This window comes from Setaria italica, chromosome IX, assembly GCF_000263155.2.
Source record: "Setaria italica strain Yugu1 chromosome IX, Setaria_italica_v2.0, whole genome shotgun sequence".
Lineage (NCBI taxonomy): Eukaryota > Viridiplantae > Streptophyta > Magnoliopsida > Poales > Poaceae > Setaria > Setaria italica.
Window position 1 is genome coordinate 342,267 of NC_028458.1, and position 25,187 is coordinate 367,453.

General features: G+C 47.6%; 7 protein-coding genes across 7 annotated transcripts; 4 read left to right on the forward strand and 3 right to left on the reverse strand.

The window, feature by feature from the left end:
• Nucleotides 1–443: 443 nt before the first annotated feature.
• Nucleotides 444–2,572, forward strand: LOC101766891 (probable xyloglucan endotransglucosylase/hydrolase protein 30). Its single transcript, XM_004980941.4, has 2 exons — nucleotides 444–952; nucleotides 1,425–2,572. The coding sequence occupies exons 1-2, from the start codon at nucleotides 647–649 to the stop codon at nucleotides 2,193–2,195; spliced, it is 1,077 nt and encodes a 358-aa protein (XP_004980998.1). The 5' UTR covers nucleotides 444–646; the 3' UTR covers nucleotides 2,196–2,572.
• An 826-nt stretch (nucleotides 2,573–3,398) lies between these two features.
• On the reverse strand, nucleotides 3,399–7,970 carry LOC101767300 (heat stress transcription factor A-1). Its single transcript, XM_004980942.4, has 2 exons — nucleotides 7,389–7,970; nucleotides 3,399–4,918 (listed from the first exon to the last, which is right to left on the reverse strand). The coding sequence occupies exons 1-2, from the start codon at nucleotides 7,725–7,727 to the stop codon at nucleotides 3,683–3,685; spliced, it is 1,575 nt and encodes a 524-aa protein (XP_004980999.1). The 5' UTR covers nucleotides 7,728–7,970; the 3' UTR covers nucleotides 3,399–3,682.
• Nucleotides 7,971–11,608: 3,638 nt separating this feature from the next.
• On the forward strand, nucleotides 11,609–12,512 carry LOC101767698 (protein NUCLEAR FUSION DEFECTIVE 2). The gene has a single exon (XM_004980943.3). The coding sequence runs from the start codon at nucleotides 11,782–11,784 to the stop codon at nucleotides 12,337–12,339; it is 558 nt and encodes a 185-aa protein (XP_004981000.1). The 5' UTR covers nucleotides 11,609–11,781; the 3' UTR covers nucleotides 12,340–12,512.
• Nucleotides 12,513–12,660: 148 nt separating this feature from the next.
• On the reverse strand, nucleotides 12,661–15,464 carry LOC101768104 (RNA-binding protein 34). The gene is made up of 6 exons (XM_004980944.3): nucleotides 14,854–15,464; nucleotides 14,705–14,763; nucleotides 14,433–14,502; nucleotides 14,192–14,314; nucleotides 13,948–14,076; nucleotides 12,661–13,338 (listed from the first exon to the last, which is right to left on the reverse strand). Exons 1-6 carry the CDS (start codon nucleotides 15,373–15,375, stop codon nucleotides 12,898–12,900), a joined length of 1,344 nt encoding a protein of 447 aa, XP_004981001.1. The 5' UTR covers nucleotides 15,376–15,464; the 3' UTR covers nucleotides 12,661–12,897.
• A 128-nt stretch (nucleotides 15,465–15,592) lies between these two features.
• On the forward strand, nucleotides 15,593–18,329 carry LOC101768506 (exosome complex exonuclease RRP46 homolog). Its single transcript, XM_004980945.3, has 7 exons — nucleotides 15,593–15,923; nucleotides 16,077–16,177; nucleotides 16,603–16,623; nucleotides 16,954–17,026; nucleotides 17,107–17,174; nucleotides 17,536–17,665; nucleotides 17,767–18,329. Exons 1-7 carry the CDS (start codon nucleotides 15,701–15,703, stop codon nucleotides 17,874–17,876), a joined length of 726 nt encoding a protein of 241 aa, XP_004981002.1. The 5' UTR covers nucleotides 15,593–15,700; the 3' UTR covers nucleotides 17,877–18,329.
• A 972-nt stretch (nucleotides 18,330–19,301) lies between these two features.
• Nucleotides 19,302–23,019, forward strand: LOC101768904 (probable ADP-ribosylation factor GTPase-activating protein AGD9). The gene is made up of 7 exons (XM_004980946.4): nucleotides 19,302–19,582; nucleotides 19,681–19,799; nucleotides 20,486–20,933; nucleotides 21,052–21,312; nucleotides 21,899–22,021; nucleotides 22,244–22,345; nucleotides 22,553–23,019. Exons 1-7 carry the CDS (start codon nucleotides 19,514–19,516, stop codon nucleotides 22,655–22,657), a joined length of 1,227 nt encoding a protein of 408 aa, XP_004981003.1. The 5' UTR covers nucleotides 19,302–19,513; the 3' UTR covers nucleotides 22,658–23,019.
• A 605-nt stretch (nucleotides 23,020–23,624) lies between these two features.
• Nucleotides 23,625–24,688, reverse strand: LOC101769316 (putative gamma-glutamylcyclotransferase At3g02910). The gene has a single exon (XM_004980947.2). It carries the CDS (start codon nucleotides 24,583–24,585, stop codon nucleotides 23,992–23,994), a length of 594 nt encoding a protein of 197 aa, XP_004981004.1. The 5' UTR covers nucleotides 24,586–24,688; the 3' UTR covers nucleotides 23,625–23,991.
• Nucleotides 24,689–25,187: the final 499 nt, after the last annotated feature.

The window sequence follows — 25,187 nt, forward strand, 5'->3', positions numbered from 1 at the left end:
AGTAAGCACTATCCTATCTTGCACCGAATTATTCGATCGTCCATCTGCTCTATCAATGAAATAGGCACAATCTCATACCCGTTCGTTCAAAAAAAATTATTCGATCGTCTACGTGCCGCGCCGATCATGATGAATTGATATCACCTTTTCCAAATTCCAATATGAAAATATATATACTATATATATATGTAGTCAATCATACGCTTTGCTTGCATTCAGTTTTATCCTATATATATAGATAGGAGTATAAATTCTCTGCAACAACTGTTGGGTTGTTGCCATGGTTGGTGCGCCGCCATCCAGGTAGGCCGCCGCTCTCTGTCAGATCATGAGCCAGCAGCAGCCTAGTAGCTCCTATGGTATCAGCTGGCAATCAGTCATCAGCTAATAATAACCTAACTAACCGATTCCTTGAGCCCATTGGATTGGATTGACCTCTCCTCCTTCCTTCTCTTCTTCGCTTTCCTGCCCTACTAAAGCAGCCTCTCGGAGAGGGACGCGAGCGCTGCGGTGGTGCCTATCGCAATCAGCTTCTTTTCTTACGCTGCTATACCTCTCCTACTCTCCTGCCAGATACTCGATCGTCGTCTTCTTCTTTGCTTCCTGCTCCCCCAGACCAGTCGTCATCTTCTTGGCGGCGGCTGCGATGGCGGCCTGCTGGCACCACTACCAGGTGCCGGTGGCCCTGCTCGTGGCGGCGCTGACGATGATGATCATGGCGCGGCCGGCGGCCGGTTCCGACGTGCCGACCATCGCCTTCGACGAGGGATTCACGCCGCTGTTCGGGGAGGCCAACATGGAGCGCTCTCCCGACGACCGCACCGTCCGCCTCACGCTCAACCGCTACTCGGGTTCCGGCTTCATCTCCTCCCACTACTACCACCATGGATTCTTCAGCGCCGCCATCAGGTTGCCCAAGGACCACACGGCCGGCGTCGTCGTCGCTTTCTACGTGAGTTGCCTTCTTCCCAACTCCATTACTACTGCAACTGCAATCAATCAATCTGATCGCCTTCCAATTTTTCTTCGCCGCGGGCCGATTTCTTTCTTGGTTTGGAATCAATCCATCTTGACTAATACTAACCAAGTTAGAGGAAACAGAGCAAGTACGTTCCTTTTCTTTCCAAAAAACCAAAAAAAGATTGCTCCTTGTTCTTGAAAACCAAACCAAATTGATCATATCTATCCCATCGAGTACATACTTCCATGAATCTGTCTGCATGCAGTTCGCCTTTCGCCCGTGCAGAGGTTGTTTGTTGCAACGTCCACATGCCTTTGCCTTTGCCTTTGCTCCTCTACCTGCTGCGGTCATGGGTAGTTGCGTTGCACTTGCACCTGATCAAACTGTTGTTCGTCATCATCATGAAACATATATGAGCTCAATTCTTGATCCAAGTGATGATCCATGAATATATACTATGCAGCTGTCCAACGGCGACGTGTTCGAGAAGAACCACGACGAGCTTGACTTCGAGTTCCTGGGCAACCGGCGGCGTCACGAGTGGCGGCTGCAGACCAACGTGTACGGCAACGGCAGCACCGACCGGGGCCGCGAGGAGCGGTACCTGATGCCCTTCGACCCCACCGCGGAGGCGCACCGCTTCTCCATCCTGTGGTCCTCCCGCGTGGTCATCTTCTACGTGGACGGCGTGGCGGTCCGCGAGGTGCCCCGCTCCGGCGCCATGGGCGGCGACTACCCTTCCAAGCCCATGGCGCTGTACGCCACCATCTGGGACGGCTCCACCTGGGCCACCGACAACGGCCGCTACAAGGTGAACTACAAGCGCGGGCCCTTCACCGCCGAGTTCTCCGACCTGGTCCTCCGCGGCTGCCCCGCCGCCGCCGTGATGAGGCACGAGGACACCGCGGCGCTGCAGCTGCAGCTCGGCGCCGCCGCGGAGAACAGGGACCGGTGCGCCGGCGCGGAGTTCGAGCTGATGACGGCGGACTACGCCATCGTGACGCCGCGGAAGCGGATGGAGATGCGGCGGTGGCGGCAGCGCCAGATGCTCTACACGGTGTGCTACGACACCAACCGGTACCCGGCGCCCTTCCCCGAGTGCGACGTCAACATGGCCGAGCGCCTGAAGTTCTGGGAGTGGGGCGAGTCCAAGGTCGTCAGGCCCCGAGTACGCGGCCGCTCCGGCAGGCGCCGCCCGGCCACGCAGCTGGTGTCGCTGCAGCAGGCCGACTAGTAGTATAATTACTAATTGGTTACCACGCAATTGCAAATGCAATGCAACCCATTGTTGCCCTGATGGATCGACTCATTCTTTGACTGGGACGATGTCTGAATCGATCGATCGATGAGGGGGCTGGAGTGGTTATGGTTAGTCACCTGACGCGGTGTCCGTTACTACAGTCGCAACCCTCAAACGAAACACATGCTTAGTACACTAGTTGGTATTGGCCATGCACAACCTACTACTACTGGTAGTGGTAGCAGTCTTAAACTTACCAGAAAATGGTTTCAACCATGCCGCAACCATAAGTACCGTACCAGGTGATGCATGGGATTAATGTTGCTGAAAACCACCCATTTCCTGGACTGTTTCTACCGTGCAGAGCTTCACGACTCCAGTGGACCAAAACTACTACTACTTCAACAGAATTTTGTGCCTCCAAACTGCTACTTCAAGGTCTAGCAGCAATCTTTAACTCAAGTGGTGGCAATGCACAACTCAATCCGCCGTTATGGTATTCAGGTTCAAGGGTTTGGGTTAATGGGTTTATGATGTAGAGGTGGCGGTTCAGAAGGGGCGACAGGTGGGCACAAGAACATCACGAAAGAAAGGTAGCGAAGAACAAACTGGGCAGACACGACAGATCCAACGGCATAGGAGCTGACGGCAAGTGCCGTGCAGATGACCTCTCATACGATAGCTTTAATCGACAAACACAAATATTTCCAGACCTTTGTTTGCCTGAATAGAGTAACCACTTGACATGTAACACCATCCGTTACAGTTTGGTCAAAAAAAGAAAATATCAAACATATCTAGAGCTACCAGAGAGAAGATGTAAAGGGGATGAAATAAGACATAGTGTTCTTCTCCCTTTTTAAAAAACTGAGACAATAGTATGGAGTTGTAAGGGTCTTAGATCAGCTAGCATACTGAGAAAAGAAGAGAGCAATACTGTAACTAGAGTTACTGAGTTTTCAAGGTCTTAATTGTCTGAGAAGAAACAAGAGGAAGAAGCAATATTTCAGTTTTCAAAAGTCTTCAAAGAAAAATCTAAAGTCAAATCAGTTTAATGAAGCTAATGTGGCTGGAAGCAGCCCAAGCCAGAGTTTGTCGCAAGTCAGCACTAGCCTCGGGATAAAAGTACAATACAGTGCCAGTTGCCCCTGCCCGACGTTAGTTGCAACCAGGTAGCAGAGCAACAAAAAAAAACACTATCAGCAACTACATCACAAGTAATCGTGAAGATTTGACAAGTTACCATTGTTCTGTTCTCAAGCCTGCCAAACCTAGATACAAGCAGGTGAATTCCTGGGGCGTACCAAGATGGCAAGAATCATTCATGGGTGGAACATTGAATCCCCCCGCATATAGGTTTGAGTGGTTGATATATCAGCATATCATTTCAGAAAAAGGACAATCTTAAACATTAACAAAAGGGTAGGCGACGCTGTCAAAGCTTATTACCAGAATCCCAGCCTACCGTAGGACAATACATCTTACACCCTGTGATTTGGTGATAGAAGGCCCATCTGTTCTGTAAGGTTAGCCATGTGCTCCAGTTTGTTCCATCCATTCTCCTGTGGTGTCTCCCTTGAATCTAGTACGCCTGAATCAACTTCATCAGTATCGACAGAGAGAGGGCTGCCAACCAGGAACTGCTCCCAGAAGGAATCGACGATGGCTGGCAAATCCTGAGTCTCATCGTTGTACAAAATCTCATCAGTCTCGATGGGGACACTATCATCACCCTCTTCGGGCAGGGGGAACTCAGGGCCAGGCATCCCGAAGGGTCCTCCAGGAATATCAGAGTCTTCAGGTACTATGTCTGCCAGATCTGGGAATTCCGGAATAGTGAGATCACCTGGGGCTGGTGCTATAGGCTTTGAAACAGGAGGCACAACAGTCATGTTGGGAACTTGGTTGGATGAGTTGCTGTCCAACACGGCTGGGCACTGAATTTCAGGAGCCACTGAAGACGAACAGATAGCTGAAAGCCCAGAGCTCGCAGCCACATACGGCAAACCTGAGGTAGCTGGAACCTCTGCAAGGGTGACCCCAGAATTCCTGGTTGATGAAGAGCTGTCAAAACCTTGAGCAGCTGGCATATAATTCTCCAGTAGAAAATTATCTGAATTGCCCACAGATTCAAGTCTATGTGAAGCATCTAGCTTTAGGATCTTCCTTAGCATTGCTTTGGCAGCTTCGTTGATCATAGGCTGATACTTGATAATTTGACCGTCCAATGAGGCAGAAGCACTTTCAGAGTCTAGGCCACCATCTTGCTTGGGTAGCCTCCTCTTCTTGTTCACGGCTACTATTCTCCTCCTGCTGTTCTCGTTTTGCTGTACAAACTGTGCTAGGAAACCAGGACTTTGCATTGCTTTGGCCAGGAAAGACATCATCTGTTGCTGTCGTGACTCCATCCCTTGAAGACGCTTCCCCAGAGTCTGCAGCTGATGGTCAGTTGTTTGTTGTTGCTGTCTCAGCCTGACAAGCTCTTGCATAAGAACATTCTTATCCCTTTTCAACCGTTCTATCTCTTCCTCCAACCCAAATTTACCCACCTCTACACAGGCTGGCAAAGGAGCGTTCTGCAACTGGGGCTGCTGCGGTTGGCTGTTCCCCTGCAATGATGGTTTCCTTCTATTGATAGTCTTCAGTAGATGTTTTTGTCCTCTCAGAAACCCCTCGTTTGCAAATTCCCATCTGTCTGGATCAACCTTTCTAAACCCCTGATCAAAAGGCACCAAAGAGATCATTAGGAGTGCAATTGAGTTGGTGGCTGTGAAAATCTTACTCTTGACTGGTAATAGATTCACTGGATGTAGCGTAAATATCAAATATAATCAACTTATCCTGGTGCGGGGGTAGTTTAACAATCACCTTTTTTTTATCGAACACTAGCTCAGAAAAAACAAGCTAAAGTACAGAGCAAACTGAAAGAACAAATCAGCATATGTTCTTACAGAGCATATTTTTGAATTTTTAACAACTCAATAGGGTAATGAAGTACAGACAGCTTATATTGCAAAATGTCTTATAGTAACATATTGAGTCAGTAATAATGTATTCCGGTGTGATTAAATGCCTCAGGAATTTACAATCTAAATGTAAAATCCTAAAAAAGTTGTGGTTCCATGGCTTATTCAAATAGCAGAAAGCCGAGGAGACTATACAACAGTAAAACATGCACCTGAATGGGGCAAGAAATATTCTTAGCTTACAAAGAACAGATTATGATTTATATTCAAGAAAACTCATGAGATTTCTTTTCAGCGGCATTTATTATCTACTTAATAAGAGATATTCCACTTGTTCTATAGTTAAATCAGAAACCAGAAGCAGCCTGTAACCATGCAACATAAACAATCAACTGTTCCTAGGTCTCTAAACGTTGGCATCTCATAACTGCACAGGCTTGAATTGGTTCTGAAGTATAATGGACACATAGGAATAATATTCTAAGTCATAGTCACAGGGATCAGGGCTGAAGGTGCATTCAACAACCCCAGGACATCGTCCCCATTCGAGAGTCAAGGTCGAACAGGGTTGACATCCCAATGGAGGCAGGGTTCTTGTCCTGTTAGGGATCGTGGTCTGAGGTGTAACTTTGAAAGATAACAAAATTTCAAAATGAGTATATAAAAGACATATGTACCCAAACGTAATATGACTCTAGTGTTATGGATCATATACAGAACTGAATTTATGAATTCTCTTGGTGACTAAGAAATACATGTTGGGTATAGAATGGAATCTGGACATAAAGATGTAGTCAGTTCCATGTGCTTACACTAAAAGGCAACTCTAGTAGGTAAAGTAGTAACCAAACGGAAGCATCCTTGAAGCAAAATATTTTAAGGCAATTCCAGGCCTAAACTTTTGATGCCACCAAACCTAACAGATCTTTGACTTTCTATAGGATGGTGCTCAATTTGACACATGACAAAGTTCAAGAGCCCACTGAGAAAATGGCATGCTAAAGCGTCGTGTTAATCAAGCGATTCAAGTATCTACAGAAGATTCTCCCTCAAGCAAAAAAAAAATGGTAGTTGAAGGTTGTAGCTCTGCAGCCTTATCAAAGCAAGCGCTGTTATGTTCTCTATTGTTCTTGTCTTCTATATTTGCCTTGAAGAAATACATTGGCATGAAACAAATTATTCAGAGCTGATAAACTACGAGCTATGAAATGCAATTTAGGAAGGTAATATTCCAATTTGGCAAAATAGGCATCTTGGTCCCTGAACTTTACACAGAGGATCAACTTCATCCCTCAACTTTCAGATTGGCCAATTTAGTCCCTCAACTTTCGTTTCTGGGTCAAACTCATCCTTGTGCTGATATGTGGCTCCAAATTGGTATGAAACTAATAACAAAGGTCCATTTGAACCTTAGTTATTTTCTCTTTTCAATTTTCACCTTTAGGATTATAATAACGTATGATCCAAAATAAATATGAGGATGCATATGTTTGCCGAGGGAGTACGAATACATACATGGAGCATGTATAATGTACCACGAGTATGTGAGCACATGTTGATTTTAGAACATGCCTACACACATTGAGTTGTATATATACCAAAAGAATATGAGTAAATACTTGTTTGAGTACATATATTTTGCCTATCAAATTCGTATGAGCACATGCATGAATTACTTTAAAGAGTACGGGTAGATACACTTTTTAGAAACCATATTTTGTGTCAGTTTAAAAATATATTATTATGTGTATGTATTAAGGGAGTATGAGCATATACATGTTTGACCTAGATGAGCCAAGGGGAAAATGGACTTTTTGCATTAATTTTATGCTAACATAGAGCACCACATCAACACAAGGACGAGTTTGACCCAAAAATAAAAGTTGAGGGACTAAATTGGCCAATCTGAAAGTTCAGGGACCAAAGTGCCTATTTTGCCTTCCAATTTCTAGATTCTAATCTGATCACAAACAGACAGTGATGCTGATTAACTTAAAAAACCTGGAGAGGGAGGTCTAAGGAAATAAGAACTCAGTTATATTTAAGACAAATCTGGTTGTGAAACAAGAGCTACCAGCTTGTACGAGCTGCCGTCCAGAACTTGATATCAGCTAAAACATGTTACAAGCACGCATGATTCCATTGTCTCGGCACCAAAATCCCCAAAACTGAAGAGCGTAGACTAACAAGAGGCGCACAGTAAGTCTTAACGGGCACTTACGTAGGTGTTGAGTTGCCTAACGAAGGAGGAGAAGTTGCTGTGCTTGAAGTACTTGGGCAGGAGGTCCCTTGCGAACTCGGGCGTGTTCCAGACGATGAAGCTGTTGTTCCCGGGGCCCCAGGACACGACGTCGTCCGTGGCCGGGTCGTCCACCATCTCGTACGTCTTCATGAGGAAGGGCGGCGGCGGCGCGTTGGCCGCCCCCCCGCCGTTGCCGACCGCCGCGTGCGCGGATGCCGCGGGGGCCGGGGCCACCGGAGGCGCCACCGCCGTGGTCACCGTCGCCGCGGCCGCCGCCGCGGCAGCCGCGGCCGCTGCCGCTGCGACACCGCCCTGCATCTCCGGCGCGATCCGTGCGGTGGCCTCTCTCAGCCGCCATGGGGTGGGGCGGGACGGCTAGGGTTAGGAGCTGCGCGCGCGCGCGGGCGGAGGGCGGGGTGGGGATCGCGTGCGATTGGAGCGAGAAGGTTGATGAGGGTTGGGTGCACCGGGATTTGCAGGGGGGGCGAGAGAGAGAGAGAGAGAGGGGAAAGGAAAGGAATGGGGAATTGGAATGGGGCAAGGCGACGCCAGGGGATAGAGCTTGGCCTGCTTGGGCGCCGCATTTTAAATACTTGTTTATTAGCGGGGGGCGTTTGTGTAAAATGGCGCGAGGCCTACTAACCTAAGAGAGGAACGTGACCATCGTCGTCTCTCACTCAATCTCTGTTCCTCCGCCGGGAGTCAGTCCAGTCCAGATCCTACGAACAATTGAACATACACTGATGAATGGTACGGTGCATGCGTTGTGTACCGTCCATGCGGCCATGTCGGATACGTCTTCCGTTTGGAAAGGAGAGGAGGTATTTTTTGATCTTGCTTCTACTATGGAGTATAATTGTGTTTTTATCCATATTATTTCAATTTTGTGATTTTACTCTCAACTATTCACGAGTCAATACAATTTTACCTTTGGTCTTTACATATTTGCACCTGTTTGTACTTGTTTTGGTCGTTGACTAAGGGCATAATCGCATTAAGGGTAAAATCACAAAGTTGAGAAAAATGATGGCAAAATCACAACTACAAATCAAAGTAGGGGTAAGAACACAAATACCCCTTACTTAAATTATCGGGCGCAGGGCATGCGTTTCGCATGATGGCAACTGATAAGGTTTTTATGATTAAACTTGCTCATTATAGGATCTCGATCCGGTTCGGATGCTCGTATGTTTTGAATTTATTTCAGGTTTTAATCATCGCTGTTTTTTATAGTACGCGATGTGCTTGTCAATAGCGAGGCGCCAATGTTATCGTCAATCTCAAGAATCTGCTAGCTCAGTCACTCGGAAGCGCTTACAGGGGTAGGGTTGCATCCATCTATACGATCTTCTACGCTTGTACTATGTTTCGCCAAAAAAATATATTAAATGGATGATACAAGTTAGTCTGCAGCTGTCGTCCTCACTCGTACGGCTCATATTTAAGCTTGTTGTTTAATACTCCCTCTATTTCAAATTATAGGTTGTTTTAACTTTTCTAAATTTATAGGTTTTTGCATGCATCATATCACTTTAGCTTTAGAACACATAAAATCAATAATTTATCAAAAGTGTTACCAGGTGCCTGAAAGCATCTAGGCCCCTAATTTGTATTTTGGTAATTAATGACAACCTTTGTGGCCTAACAATTTCATTGGAGATAGGAGTTTAGGCTAGTCCGGAGTTGAATTGAGCTTCAATGGATGCTATGGTGATAGCTTGGATGAATTCGCTTTGGAAAGCTCAATGCAAAGGCATATGATAGGGCTTTTCTGTTTTGCCGGTCCAGAGGTGCTTAGTGGATGATAGTTGACTCGATTAATAGGCTAGATAGCCGTACTATCAACAGCGGTCAATTTCATTTGCTTGATGATTCTATAGTGCCACTTTGCTCAAACAATTGCATTGTATGCATATAGGTTATCTCGTATGAAAAGTGGATAGAACAATGGTGAAAATGATTTCTGGAAAATTGCTAACGTGCTAGTACGGTGGACAGTCTCAGCAGACCATTCTATGACTTAGTCGTTTTCGAGCCTGTTCTGTTGCGCTGAAAAATGAAAGGGCGGACAGTCTGACAATAGGTTTGGTTTTTAGACAGAACCAGTTCTTGATCTGGTGGGCACGAGGTTATAGAGGCAGATGGTCCGCCTCCGGTTGGCAGATGGTCCGCCACAAGATCAAATATTTGGACAGAACCATTCTTAGTTCCATGTGTGGCTTCGATGCGAACGGCGGACGATCCGGCCCCAGGTGCGGACGGTCCACCAGCTAACTTTGAAAGTTAGACTGAACCATTTTGGTTCTAAGTGCTGGGCGAAGTTGTGAGGCGGATGATCTGTTGTACTAATCTTTGTCCTGGACATGTCTAATAGCTCCCTGCGTGCATATGAATTTGAACTGCGAAGGGTGAACGGTCCACCTGTGCTGCAACGGTCGTTTTTGACACGCGTTTATTGCTGTTATAGCCATTGGGATGAATGGCGGACGGTCAGCGCTCATAGAGGCAGACGGTCTGCCAATCCCCTATTTCTATGCGTTTTGAACATAATGGCTAGTGTGAGGGGTTGGCTCTATAAATAGCTCATGCCCGGGCGTGGGAAATCTCTCTTGGCACTTAGGAAAGCATTCTTGACATACTTGAGCCTTCTTCCTTCTCTCTCTCTCACTCACTTTGGTTAGAGGTTGCATTCTTGTGAGATTGAGAGCATCCTAGTGTATTGCATCAAGAGTTAGAGCTTTGTGGCACTATGGGAGTCTTCAAGCAAGCGTCATTGGCTTGTTACTTTTGGAGGTTACCGCCTTCTAGATGGCTTGGAGATTGTGGAGTCATTGAGCCCTTCAAGAAAATTGTGAAGGAGCCCCGGCTATTCTTGTGAGATGTTTTGTGCTCACCTCGCCGGAGCAGTAAAGAGCAACTCTAGTGGAATCGAGGTTTGGAGAGGTTTTTTGATTCAAGCCGGCTCAAGATCAAGCGAAGTCTTGATAGAGGAGCGGTTGGAACATTGAATCCACCTCAACATGGATTAGAGGTGACCGGCAAGTCATTAACACTACGGGAAAATTCGTCTCTTGTCTTTGGTTATTTATTTGCTCAATTTCATTATTACAATTTACTTTGAGCAATTACATTACTAGAGATTGAATTGTATCTTGTCACCCTAGGTTGCAAACCCTTACCTAGTTATAGTAAGAGTAGAAATAAAAATTTTCTTATGTTACTAATTAAATTTATTTAATGTTATGATTTTAGTTGAAGGTATCCTGGATCCTACAGTGTCTTTCATTGAATAATGTAAATAATATAACAGATAGAGGACTTGTACCCCTATCCAATTTGGACTGTTTGGTCTCATCCAGAGCGACATTCTCCTTCGCAAAATGGCGACAGGCCCGCCATTGCTGTGTGAAGAGCTCCTTGCGGCCTAGCACCAGACACAAGGACTCTCCTCTCTTCGATGTGTAGCATGACTTTTATTTTCATCAATGTAATAGTTACTGTAACCCTACCAGAACTTTCTCTTCTTCTTAAAGAAATCGGCAACGCTCCTGCTAACGTTTTAAAAAAAAATTGGATATTGCTGGGCAATCGGAAATCAGACACTACAAAAAGATCATTCATTTAGCGAGAGGCCCACCGCACAGTATTCTTAAAACGCACATAACACACACCACCACTCACACTGCATGCACACACGCGTGCGCGTCCTACGCACACGCTATGGGAGAGATTGAAGGGTGTGCGCGGGAAATGCACAGTACCAATGAAACTCGTGCGTACCGTGTTTGATACTATGTGCTAAACTTTAGCAGTGTCACATCGGACATTCGGATGCTAATTAGAAGGACTAAAAATGAGCTAATTATAAAACCAATTGCAAAACTCCTATGCTAATTCGCGAGACAAATCTATTAAGCATAATTAATCCATCATTAGCAAATGGTTACTGTAGCACCACATTGTCAAATCATGGACTAATTAGGCTTAATAGATTCGTCTCGCGAATTAGACTCCATCTGTGCAATTAGTTTTGTAATTAGTCTATATTTAATACTCCTAATTAGCATCCAAACATCCGATGTGAGGTGCTAAACTTAGCAATGGGTATCCAAACACCCCCTGACCCAGGCGCTACAGTAGAGTGAGCAGTCCGGCCACTGGTCCCTGGCTGGGCCGGCCAAGCAGGTGATGGGGCAGTTTTCTTCTTCTTTTCTCCACATTCCACGCGATTGACTCGAGTCACCCGAACCCGACCAGAGACCGGGTCGTTCAGATTCCGCACCCCCACCACGCCGACTCGCCATTGGCCACCACCACGTCCTCCGCAGCCGACGCCAACTTTCCCCACTTCACCGAGAGGACGCAAGCAGCAATGGCGACTCCACCGTCACCGATCCTCCTGTGTCTCCTCCTCCTCGTCGCCTCCCCCTTTCTCCCACGTGCCGCAGCCGCGGCGGGTCCCGCGCCGCTGTCCTCCTCCTCTTTCGACGCCGGGCTGGCGAAGCTCCAGGCGCGGATCGGCTACGCCTTCCGCGCGCCGGACCTCCTCCGCCGCGCCATGACGCACGCCTCCTACTCCCGCGAGAACGGCCGCGCGCTCGCCGTCCTGGGCCTCGCCGCCGCCCAGTCCGCCGCGGTGCTCGGCGCCCTCGCCGCCGACAACGATGCCGCGGCCTCCGTCGTGTCGCGCCGCGCCACCGAGGCGGCCTCCGAGGCCGCGTGCGCCGCCGCGGGGACGCACGTCGGGATCCCGGCCATCGTGCGCGTCGCCAGCCGGACCAGCGCGTCCGCGGCACCCGTCGTCTGCGGCGCGCTTCGGGCCCTCATCGGCGCGGTCGCCGTCGACGCCAATAGCACGGACGCCGCCGGGGACGTGTTCTGGAGGCTGCACGTGCTCGCTGCTGCATCTGCTGCCACCGCCGCTATCTGAGGCCTCCAGGCCGGGGTAGTTGCTGCTCAACTCTTCTGATGTTCACCTGCCACTTTACTACTAGGCTCTCCTGGCAGCATGCTATGCTCCATCCAGGAATGTCCATTTGGATTTCTGGCAGTGGCAGCAATAAAATCTGATGGATCATGGAACATGAATTTTCGTTTGAGACAGTTGGCACATCATTGCTCTAAATATGGCGTGCAAACGTATACATACATAGACGAGAAAGGTGTATCTAACATTCCAATTCATTGACAAAAATATCGCCGCCACAGTTTATGGACAATGACTTAATTCCAATATCTGTGCAAGATATCCTGATCGGTAGGGAGTAGTCTGGTACTGCATTGAATTGGAATAAGTTTCATATGGTGTGCACCGAATTGCTACATAGGAGTACCAGGCTTACAATTGCAACATCACTCTCGTATTGCCCTAAACTCACATGAGGTTGCACATTTCCTCCACAGTAACACAATCACTGACCAGGAACCCAGTCTGACAAAATTTGATGAGTGAGACTCTGTTACAATGTGAATCAACTCAATGCATAACTTACTTCCTTGCTTTTTTGCTCTTGTGCGTATTCTCAGGAGTTGAAGCATCCAACTTGCGTTTCTTTGCTAGTTCCTTCACCTTTCTTGCAGCCACAGCAGGTCGCTTCCCTTTGCGAGCACTAGCTCCAGCTTCATTAGTTTTGCTCTGCTTCACTGGGTTGCTGGGACGCTGGTTCACTTTCACCTTCTTCACAACACCAGATTTGCTTGATCTCAGTCCTTGATAGGACAAAGCTGATGCCTTACGTTTCGCTTTGTCACTGCCTTCATTAGATTTGCTGCCTGGTGTTGAAACCTCCTTGTGTTTTGGCACACGTTCCTTTTTCCGGGCTTCCATTGTCTTCTTTGGTGTTGTGTCAACCGGTTTTGCATGGGTCAGCCTCAAAGAGCGATCTTTAATCTTCAGATCCTTTTTCCTTACAATAGCATTAGCAGCTTCCTGCACAGCATATATCAGCAGGTCAAAGGTTCTTTCAACAGAAAGATATTTTGCAGATAATCCACCACGAAAGGGTTATCGGAAATATACTTCTTATCAGAACAGTTAAAGAGTTATATGCGGAGAGAGAGTGCATACTGATCATGTGAACAAAAATGAAGTCATTTTGCTAGTAGATACAGTATGGGAAGAAATTATTAACAAGTGAATTTTCCCTTTTAAGTGTAGAAAAGCCATTGCCATTATTGCAAGCTGCAGCATGGATGATACAAGAAAAACTAGTTTCTATAGAAGCCGGGAATTGAGTCAAAGAGTGGTCTCAATATTTAAGATCCATGCTTTCAATTGAGATTTTTGCGCTAATATATAGTTCAGAAAGAATTCCTTCCTATTGTACTTTCTTCTTTGCAAATACCACTTGCATTTAATTTCAAGAAGCGATCATCAGGGGATGACATAACTAACGCTACAGCCTTCCATAAGTGATTTGCATGTTTGCATAGCATAAAAGAAATACAGTAATCTACAGTTCATGTACATTACATAGACTAGTTGGCTGATGGAATGGGCCACGGTGCTGAAGCAAAAGAGGAATGGTAAGAAGTTTACCCTTGTTTTGAATAAAACATATGCGATACCCTTCCCTAGGCTTGAATTTGGATCTCTGATAACACGTATAGCTTCAACATCACCTTCTGATCCGCTGGAACCGCAGAACAGCTGGTAGAGTTCTTCATCCTAATATGTCAGAAAGTAAATCTTGGTTAATAAAGAGAGGAAAAAAATGAAATGATGCATTGTTTTTCTATTTTTTTAGAAGCTAGAGAGGTACAAGATTGAACACATTGCTTACCTTTACATCAAATGGAAGGTTCCCAACAAACACAGTTCTCTTTCTGTCATAAAGAGGCCCTTCTCCTCGAAGCTTTTTACGAGGGGGGCATGCCATATCAACACGGATGTGATTGCCACCAAACTAAAAAGTTTAAAACATTTAGAAAGAAAAAAGACTCATCAATCACAACATATTTTTTTAAACTATCAGTTATAAACTAATTTTATGTTTTCATCAGCTGTATAACAGCCAACCTTACCTGTGCCATATTATGAGACAAAGCAGCTCGTGCAGACTGCTCATCTTTGAAGACAATGTAGGCATGCACGCTGCAAAGAATATAAGCAAATATGAATATGAAAAACAAAACACTTGCATCATGCAGTAATTTTTGCATATTCTAACAAGCTGTTAAATGCCATGCACTTCTAATCACTGTTCTGCTGCATATAGGCTATGCAAAATCGGGCAAAACAAAGAAGGATAGAAGCATCAATAACAGCAGTGGTTCACAGGCAAACGAGCACTCACTTGTCGACCAATTCATTGACCTTCCCCTGTATGACGGCCCCTTTCCTTGTAAGCTTGGTCTGCAGGAAGCACAATCACAAGCATTGAAACCTTTCCACCTCAAATCAAGCAAATAAGAATAAAAGGGATTGCAATGGCATTGTACTGACGTCGACCAGTGGCACGGAGCGGATCCTGACGGACTCGATCTCTCCGAACGCGGCGAACTCCTTGGTGAGCACCTTGCGCTTGGTCCGCAGCGGCAGGTTCCCCACGAACACCGTCCTGAGCAGCTTGGTCTCGTCGTCGAACGCCTCCTCATCGTCCTCCCCCGCCCCCGCCGCCGCAACCGCGGCATCGTCGGGGGCCTTCCTCTTCCCCCCAACGCCGGGCTGCTTCTCCTTGCCCGCGCCACTCCGCCGCCCGGGGCCTGCCTCGACCTCGTCCCGCTTCCGCTTGCGCTGTGGCCCCTCCTCCTTCCGCTTCTTCTTCTTCGAGGACGGCTCGGTAGCCTCAGCGCCAGGGTTGGGGTGCTTGCGGAGGGGCGTCGCGGGCGGCGGAGGAGCAGGGGGCTCCTCCGTAGAGGGCTTCCGGCGGAACGGGTTGTCCGCGGAGAAGAGGGAGCGGATGGCTGCGGCCGGGGAGGCGTCGCCCGCCGCCTCGGGGGCTGGGTCCTTGTGCTTCTTCGCCATCTGCGGCGGCGGCGGCGGCGGCGGGTCGATGCGGTTGCGGTTTTGCGGCGCGGCGCGGGGCCTTGTGAAGAGAAGAGGGCAAAAAAACTTGTCCCCTTGCCTCGCTGGGGCGTCTCGGAATAGACGTGGGGTGGGAGAGGCCTCAGGCAATATCAGCCGTCCGTTGGAGGGTTAACGGCTAGGATTAGTCCGTGTGCTGGACAGAGGCCGCGGCGGCTTCGAAATTTCTCAGTCGCGACAGGGGAGGAGGGGGTTAGGGTTTTTGCGCTCTGATCTCTCCCTGCGCGCCGCCGCCATTGCCCACCGGAGAATAGGGGAGGAGAGGATGGAAGGAACTAGCCGCGCGGACGGGCGGAACCCGAACCAGCTCCGGCCGTTCAAGTGCACCGGCAACCCGCTCAACCGCGCCCACGGCTCCGCGCGCTGGGCGCAGGGGGACACCGTTGTGCTCGCCGCCGTGTACGGGCCCAAGCCGGGGACCAGGAAGGGGGAGAACCCCGAGAAGGCCTCCATAGAGGTCGTGTGGAAGCCCAAGACCGGCCAAATCGGTACCCGCTCTTCCTCTTCCTCTTCCCCTCGAGTTCACTTCACCTGCTGCTGTCGCGCCTTGCCTTGCGTGGGCGTTGGCGATCAAGAGGGTGCTTACATTGTCGCCTGGCTCCCCAAGTAACCGTGTCACTGAGATGGCAAGTTGTTTACAGGAAGGCAAGAGAAGGAGTATGAGATGACGCTCAAGAGGACATTGCAGAGCATCTGCGTGCTCACCGTTCATCCAAACACCACCACCTCTGTCGTGCTTCAGGTAATGTTGCCCGGCTTTCATGCTACTCCAAGTTGCTTTTATTCTTATGTATACAATTTTGTTGGTTGTGTTGGATACGCAATTTAGTGCGTCATATCATACAACATTTTCGGGGTGCTGTTGAAAAAATTGTAGTACTGAATTAATCAGGCTACAAATGCCATAAACAAAGTATTGATGCACTTATAGTCCGGCCTGCAGAAAGGCACAAATTAATACTAGGATGTCCACTTTCATCGAGGTTTCAGCATAAACACAATTTGTTGGGCCTACGATGGTATAAACATGTTCCTTGTAGCAACAGTTTCTTACTCTGTTGTCAACCTTTTTGTAGTGCATCACAGCAGTCTGCCTTATGTTGACTAGCATTGTTTATGCTCATGGCACTAAATGTCACTAACCTATGGCTAATCATACTTTGGCAGGTCGTGGGTGATGATGGCTCTGTATCTTTCCACATGCTGTAGCATGTTTACTGTATTTTCTTGCTTGCATTTGCATTAGAAACTTAAATTGCTGGGAAAGAGACTTTGTTAGGTTGATGTTTTAGATTGAAATTCCAACTTATTGTGAATACTATTTGCGTACGTCAACAACTAGGTGTGGAAATAGAGGGAGTTGATTCTTTGTCTGGTATCTATATCCTTGCTTTAAAAATAAAAATGTAGTTTTTTGTCAAAATATATGTGCATTCGTGTATCTTTAAACTAAAAAAAAATGTCAGTACCTTCCTGATTTCAATTGAAGCTAGTCCTTGTCTCCTTGACTGTGCTTAGCTTTTGCCATGTGCAATTAACGCTTCCTGCACTGCCCTCTCATTTGCTGGCTTCCCTTTGAAACATCTTGCAGGTAAGTTGCGTAGATTTATTTCGTTTGTTGTGCCTCCATACTTTGTAGCTAACAAAGTCACAACCTTCTGTTTGCTGCAGTCGCAATTGGCTGTGGGGTGATGGAGAATGGTGCGGTTATTTTAGACATGAACACGGCAGAAGAGCAGGTAGAAATCGTTCCCTTTTCTGAACTCCAGGGGAGGAAAATAAAAAAAACATACAATGGCCCCATTTCCTCCTGTATGCATTTTTCGACTGCTGCTTGGTCACTGTGCTATTGAAAAACTCGTGAACACCAAGTATATACTACTTTCTTTATTATTTCGTGGGCGACATAAAGGATTTTCTAAGTTGTAGGGACTGCATGGTTGGTTTCCTCACAGTTTGCTCTGATATGTTGTTCTAAACCCTCAGAACATACTTCTTCAGTCCCTCGGCTCTTTATCATAGATTTTTTTCCCCAATAGAATATTTTCAGTACCCTGTACGATGGGAGTGTAATAAACCGTGTCTTGTCACAACCTGCAGCAACTGAAGTCCTATGTTCACCTGGTGTTTCCCAATTCACGCAAGTTGGTTGATTCAAAGGAATCAAAACAGAAAGACGAGGAGTTTGAGCGAGGATTGATAACTTCCATCACCCATGGAGTGATGTCTGGTACGGCTGTATATCTTGTGTGTTCTGGAGTGGGCGTTGCTGGGGCAAAGCATGATTTGTTATCCCTGATTGTTGTTACCTCTTTTTTGTTTCGTGGTCAGAGGATGATTACTTCAACTGCATTGAGAGGGGCCTTGCGGCATCCTCGCGGGTCTCGGATTTTATGAGGAAGACTCTGAAGAAGGCGGTGCCATCTATTGTAGATGCTTGAATGGCATCACGACCGATAGGTGGTGCTGAGCCTGACATTGGGATGTAGCAGCTTTTTCAGTGGTTGTGCGATTTTGGTGGCAGCTCATGTTGCTGTGGAGGAGGCAATCGGTGCGCACCATGGATGAACATGGCAAGGGTGCTGAATCATTGGAGAGGCAATTGGTAAGGATATGGTGGTCTCAAACTGACTAGAATGGGAGTTTGATGAAGTTGGTACGGGATCAGGTTGTACTACTACTACTCTACTAGTGCGGTAGTGCCCTTTGACGAGTTTGTGGACAATACTATCTGTGGAGTTAAAATTTACTCCAAGCTTTTTTTATGACTGAACGTTGTGAGCATTCGGTACATTGTGGACGAGTGGAAATGTATTTGCTGCATGTGTTTAAATTATCACTGGTGCGTGCATGTCGGGTACATGGATGCACAGCACAGCAGTGAATTTTTGGTACCTGACCTGATGGTGTTGTAATCAGCAAGGTTGGGCTCTTTAGAAGGCAAATGGTGGGTGGTGGTAGAGAGGCCGGCCATGCATGTGTTTGTGAGTCGTAAACCTAACCCGATGCCTTGGTGGCTTGGTGCTGGACGGGCTGGGCTCGGCGGGTGTGGCCACCTGGCTGGCTGGCTGGCTGGCTTTGACGCCAACCGGAGGCGCACGCAAACACCGTGCTCGCCTGCTCTGTTCGGCACAAAAGTTATCGCAGCCCGGCGTCGGTGGCTGGCCAGCAAAACCAGGCGGTGAACTTGTGCAAGTTGTTATTAAAAAAAATTAGCATAAACACACCCCGATAAGTTTGACATTGTGCCAGTATAAGTTATTTTATTACAAATATCCACCCGGCTACTTAATTGTATTTTGTAAATACCAACCTAGTATGTGCAAACTTAACCAAACCAACATGCTTTGAAAAAAATAGCAAGGCACGTTCTTTTATGGAATTTGAAACTTCTAGAGTATAATCTAATTTTTTTTTAGAATTCCAAAAAAGATGCTAACGAGAGACGTACCAAGTTTCAATATCTGTAAAAAAAAAAATAATGCAAAATGGTAAATGAACCTAGCACTTTGGCAAGTTTTGACTATACTACCTTGACATGTAGCGACAGAATCTCGGCAAAACGTGTTGATTCGATTAATTTTGCGTGCATTGGGTGGGTATTTGAAAAAAAGATAAGTGAGTGGGTGGTTATTCCCCGTAAAATATAACTTATGGGGCAATGTCAAACTCGAAATGATTTATTGAGATGTTTATGTAATTTTTTTTGTTAAAAACCAAGCAAGTGGTCGGTAACTGAAGCCGGCTGAGAATAGGAGGAAGCTTCCGGCGCCCTGAAGTTACCGTGTCGGCTGTGATCCGGACTGCAAGGGGGAGGGAGTCTCTCCACGGTCGGGTCGACTCGTCTCCGCCAGCTCTTGGTTCGCTGCCTACCTTTCTTCTCCCTGTTGGTGGTTGCTGTGCTATATACTCGGCTGGCTCGGGTCCTCCCACCTTCCTCCTACCGTCGTCTGCTTTCTTCCTCTGCCCTCCTCCCGCCCCCCAGATCTCCGGCGCAGCACGCGCCGATCCCAACTCAAGCGACCGACCCACCGAATTCAATCGGATCCACTCGCCGCGCCGGCGGCGAACAGCAGCCATGGCGTTCGATTCCTTCACCGACAAGAACGCCGTCTTCCGCCGCCTCAAGGCCAAGCCGGAGAACAAGGTAACTGATGCTCTTCGAGATCTACTAGGCCGCGCCGGCGCTGCTCCTCCATCATCAGATCTCCCTGACGCCACCGCCTCCCCTCACCCCCATGCCAGATGTGCTTCGACTGCAACGCCAAGAACCCAACCTGGGCCTCCGTCACCTACGGCATCTTCCTCTGCCTCGACTGCTCCGCCGTCCACCGCAGCCTCGGAGTCCACATCACCTTCGTCAGGTATCTATGCTACCCTACCTACCGCTGCTAACTGCCTTCTCCCAATCCGCTAGATCTCGCTAGCCCCGATCCAGATCTCGTCCCGCGCCGCGCTTGCTCATCGATTCTCTATATATCTCTATAATGCCGCGATGCTATCATGGCCGCAATGACGCGGCGCTTGGATTAAGAGCAAGCTCACATGCTTTCGATTTGACTACCTAGTAATAAGCATCAGGGGGTTGGGTCCAACAGGTTGTCGCTGGATCTGAGCCTCTCGCACAGCTCTCACCACTTGGGCAGTTAAGCCCTCTTGCTCCTTTTATGAGCTCCGTGCCTGAATTACAGCGTCTTTGCAATGACAAGTGCCACCCCATTTTTAGAGCCTCAGAACCCAACTCCTGTCATCTAGGGGGAAAAAACACCTGCTAAATGTGCCACATATACACACCTTGCTATTTTTGTACCTCTGTGCCACACAGATTACATGATAATAATCTCAATGGGCCACGGTATGATAATTGCAAATGCTGAAAGGATTACTGTTTTCGGAATGCATGCTGCTGGGTCTACATCCCCCCTTCTGTTATCCCGTACTGTTCTTACCAGATAACTTACCATAGTCCGAATACATACTGAAATATCGAAAAACATTTTGTCACTGCCAATGCTGTTTTGCCATTTTTAACCTGTTCTGCCTATTTTAGGTCAACGAACCTTGACTCATGGACTCCGGATCAGCTGAAGATGATGGCTTTCGGTGGCAACAACCGGGCACATGCTTTCTTCAAACAGCACGGATGGACAGATGGTGGCAAGGTTGAGGCAAAGTACACATCGAGAGCTGCTGAGTTATACAGGCAGATACTTTCAAAGGAGGTTGCTAAGAGTGCCACAAATGATAATGCCTTACCGTCATCACCTGTCTCGTCTGAGCCACCCAAGCCATCCGATGACTTCCCTGAATTCAAGCTCTCAGATGCACCCGCAGAGAATTTGAATGGGAAGCAGGAGCCCAAGTCGCCAAAAGCACCTCCCCGTTCACCAAAAGCCCCTACCTATCCCACATTTGCCAGTTCCGTAAAGAAGCCCATTGGTGCAAAGAAGGTTGGAGGCAAGACCGGAGGGCTTGGTGTCCGAAAGCTTACTACAAAGGTGATGCCGTAATGCCTTTGATCAAAGTAACTATTTTGTGGTCCCAGGTTCTTAACAGTACGATACGATCTTGATTTCGCAGAACTAACCCTTTGTCATTTTTCGTTTTGTCCTGCAGCCAAATGAAAGCCTGTATGAGCAGAAACCTGAAGAGCCAAAACCTGTTGTGCCTGCCTTGACGACTACTTCAACTACAAAAAGTGGTCCATCCTTGCATTCACGTTTTGAATACATGGAGAATGAGCCATCAGCTGATTCAAAATCCGGGGGATCTCATGTGACTGGTCATGTAGCACCACCAAAAACATCAGACTTCTTTCAGGAGTATGGGATGGGTAATGGGTTCCAAAAGAAATCAAGCAATGCTTCAAAAACTCAGGTAAAAACCAATTGTCACCCAACTTTTCAGAGATACATGAAATCATGTTCTCTTCTGCTGACATCAGGAAACTTTACCTCTACGCAGACATTTGCGACCATGGTTTTGTATGACTTATACTGATGCATTTACCATATTATTTTGTTCACATGCTCTATTGTGTTTAATAGCTTAGCTTGCTTGTCATGCTTCCTATTTGCTCCCCGGCACCTAGACATTTTATGTCCATTGACCTGCTACTCATTCATATTGCAAGGTTGCATACACTGTGCATGCTTATAATTTAGGCTAGGGCCTGAAAAATATCTTAAGTTGCTTGCGTCATGTCTAGTTGTTAACTCAAGCTGGTTTGATTAGCTACCTTTATTTAGTCCTAAGCTGCGCAGTTTTCTTCTGGCTGGATTCTATGACATGAAATGAGCATCCTGCCGTCGTCAAAATTAGTACATTTGTAATTTGACATTATTTCTTGACTCCAGCAAGGCAAATATTGCACAGTGCTCTTATTTGCTGTATAATTTTCATCAGCCCTTTTTTCCTTGGTTACTCTGTTATGCGCTCTGACTCCAGACGCATTTCTTTCCAGATTCAGGAAACTGATGAAGCAAGGAAGAAATTCTCTAATGCGAAGGCGATTTCATCATCTCAATTTTTTGGCACTCAAAACAGAGAAGAGAAAGAGGCTCAACTATCCCTTCAAAAGTTTGCGGTGCGTTTACTTTTGCATCACCTTTTCTTTTGCATCACCTTTTCGTCAACATTTAGTCTTGGTTCAAACTGAATTACTTGTTGGAAGAATCCTTCCACAGTTTTTTCGGAAGTGGTAGTCTAGGCCCTAGGGGCATGTATTTATGAGCATTAGACTTCTCTTGAACCTTGTTTTGATGTTGCTTTCTGCAGTTCTGCTTAAAGTTAATCTGTTGTGATGCAGGGTTCTTCATCCATTTCGAGCGCTGATCTTTTTGGTCGTGATATGAACAATTCTGATCTGGACTTAAGCGCTTCAGATCTCATCAACAGAATATCTTTCCAGGTAGCTTTTGTAAATCTTTATCTGTTGTCGATTGGATCTTGGATACGTAGCTTCTAGCAGCAGCCTAGTTTGCTGTTTTAACCAACCATTGAAGTTGACAGTTGTAATATTAACTAATGCAAATGCACCAAGAGAACAAATATTGTGCAGAGATGTTAGGTGAAAGCTGGACATAGCAAAGCCTCATTTGCTGCCATGGTTTTGTAGGCTTCCCAGGATCTGTCTTCACTCAAGGACATAGCTGGAGAGACTGGAAAGAAGCTGACATCCTTGGCCTCCAATTTCATCAGCGACCTCGACAGAATGCTTTAAGCATTCTATTGAACCAAGACTTGTAGCATTTTCATATCTGCATCAGAATACCGCTTCAAGTTTTGATTGCGGTGCATCTCCGACAATTCAAAGCAATTCTTGCACAGCCCTGTAGAGGATAGTAGAGGATTCTTATTACGCGTTTGTATTTGACCATATTTCTGGACCTGCTTACATGAAGATATTTTCATTCGTTCCTTCACAAGAGTGAAGCATACGCTTATATACATTGAGGTTGCTTGTCGTATGTTGCAAGAAAATTTTCATACTGTCCAGTGCCTGTGGTCAATGAAACCGAACCGGATGTTTGTACTGTGATGGTTACCTGATCAAGGTTGATCTAGAAATGGTCACAAACTGTATCTGGCATATGCCCCCCTGTGAGTTGAACATCTTTTTGGTTGTTTCGTACCGGGTTGTTGATCATCCAGCCAACAGTATGAGAAAGCTGACTAAAGACTTTGGAATTGGTTGTGTTTCTCGTCAGCCGCTGAAATTCAGCAAAAGTTATTCAAGATTCTGGCCGTTTGCCCGGCAAGTTGCAAGAAGCATGGCGTATGCCTGGAAGAAACTCACGGGCGTCGCGACGCCAGATTCATCATTAAACATTTGTGTTGTTTACGCTGTTGCTTTCGTTGTGAATTGTATATATCTGCATTATTTGCCGTCTGGGTGATCGGGCATTGGGCAATGGAAAGGTCGACAGCAACAGATTCTATGTAGCTCTTGGACAAGAATCTTGCACAAAGGCAAATTCCCCTCTTCCTTGTTACGTTGTTAGTTTAAGCTTGAGTGACGGACGCATCTAGGCCTCAGTCGTCCTAGTTTAATTTCTTTGTAAACCTTGCATGATTCGGTAATGACATTAGCAATATCATTGCATCGAGTCAGCTATTGCGGGCGTTGCCAAAGATCCAATGCAATTTCGAAGAGCAACGATCGGAGAAGTCGAAGGGGAAGTCAACCATTGCATCGGAAAAAGAGAAGGATGTTTCCATGCAAGCCTCGGCGAGGAAAGATGCTCAACAACCAGAGCTCAAAATCCTCCTCCCAAGCAGGAGATGGGATCGGGATGGTAAAGCAAGAAACCAGCCAAGATCACAGCAGGTGAGGTGAGCTTATCTTATCAGCAAGGGACGGAGAAAGATGATGATACGTATTGCTCACACCAAGTTGGAATTTCCGTACAGCTCACACAGCATCTCGCACACGAACACTAGCTATCAGACGAAACGATGGGGCGGCGATCTGCTACAGCAGATCGCAGGTTCGCAACAACCCCAGCCGTACGGCATTCTGATCCATCATCCCTCACATGCGCACAAGCAGAGAGACTAGGATTGGGAGGAGACGAAGATGCGGATCTGCTCGAGGAAGGTCTGCCCCTGCGGCCGGTCCTTGCGGCGGACGTACCCGTGCGCCACGGCGTGCGAGTACTCCGGGTACCCCTTCTCCCCGCTGCGCCGCCACAGCTCGGCGGCGTAGTCCCGGTGCGCGTAGTAGGCGACGGCGTCCACCCTTGCGCACCCGCCCTCGGCCAGGTCCACCGCGATGGGGAGCCGCTCGTAGTGCCCGCGGGAGACGCCCTCCAGCTCGTCCAGCCGCGCCAGGCCGCGCGGGGTCACGGCGTAGAGCTCCCCGGCCACGCGGTGGCCCCCCTCCCCCGGGAGGTTGATGAGGAACGGCACGCGGTAGGGCCCGCACACCAGCGGGAGGCGCGGCGCCGTCACGGCGGCGCCCACGAAGGAGGCGTCCCCGCCCTGCGATAGCTCCTGCAGCAGCGGGTGGTTCGAGAACCCGCGCTTCAGCGTGCCGTACGTGAACACCAGCGTACGCTTCGCCGGCTGCTGCTGCTGGGGGTTGGGGTTCTGCTGCTGCTGATCCTCCGCCGCCGCTGCCCCCGCCGGCGCGTCGCTGGCCGTGCCCATGGCCGATGGATGGAGAGAGATATGATTTTGATTTTGGGGGAGGGGAGGTGGAAGGTGGTTGGTGCCGTGCGCCTGGGAGGCTGGGATGGCAAAATGGGCTCTCGGGTGCAGGTGCATTTATACATGGGCTCGCTCCGACTTGGTTGGTGGGCCCACGCAACGGATGGCCTCGCGTCGCCTGCCATCGGCGACCGTCCTTTTCGCCTCCCTGCCCGCTGGTGGTGGCGGCCTTTCCCTTGCGGCGCTTGCATCACAATTCACTGCACCCATCACGGCCTCTGACTTACCGATCCTTGTCATTTTAGTTTTTCTTTATGCATCTAGATATAAATATATTTAAGTATGTAGTAAAATCTATAAATAAAAAAACAAAACGGCCTGTACTTGGGACGGAGGGAGGATCGTGTAACTTGTGTCGGTCAAATTAAATTTTACGGTACGAAAAACCTGACGAGTTCACGTGTCCCAAAAGTTGCAGTGTGTTCGTCAATCTCATACGCATGTTGTAGTTTTTTCCCCCTTTTTTTGCGAATTATCAACCGGGCCAGCAGCACACGAACCACACCAGGCCCACCCACTCGTGCTTCACAGCCATTCGTCGA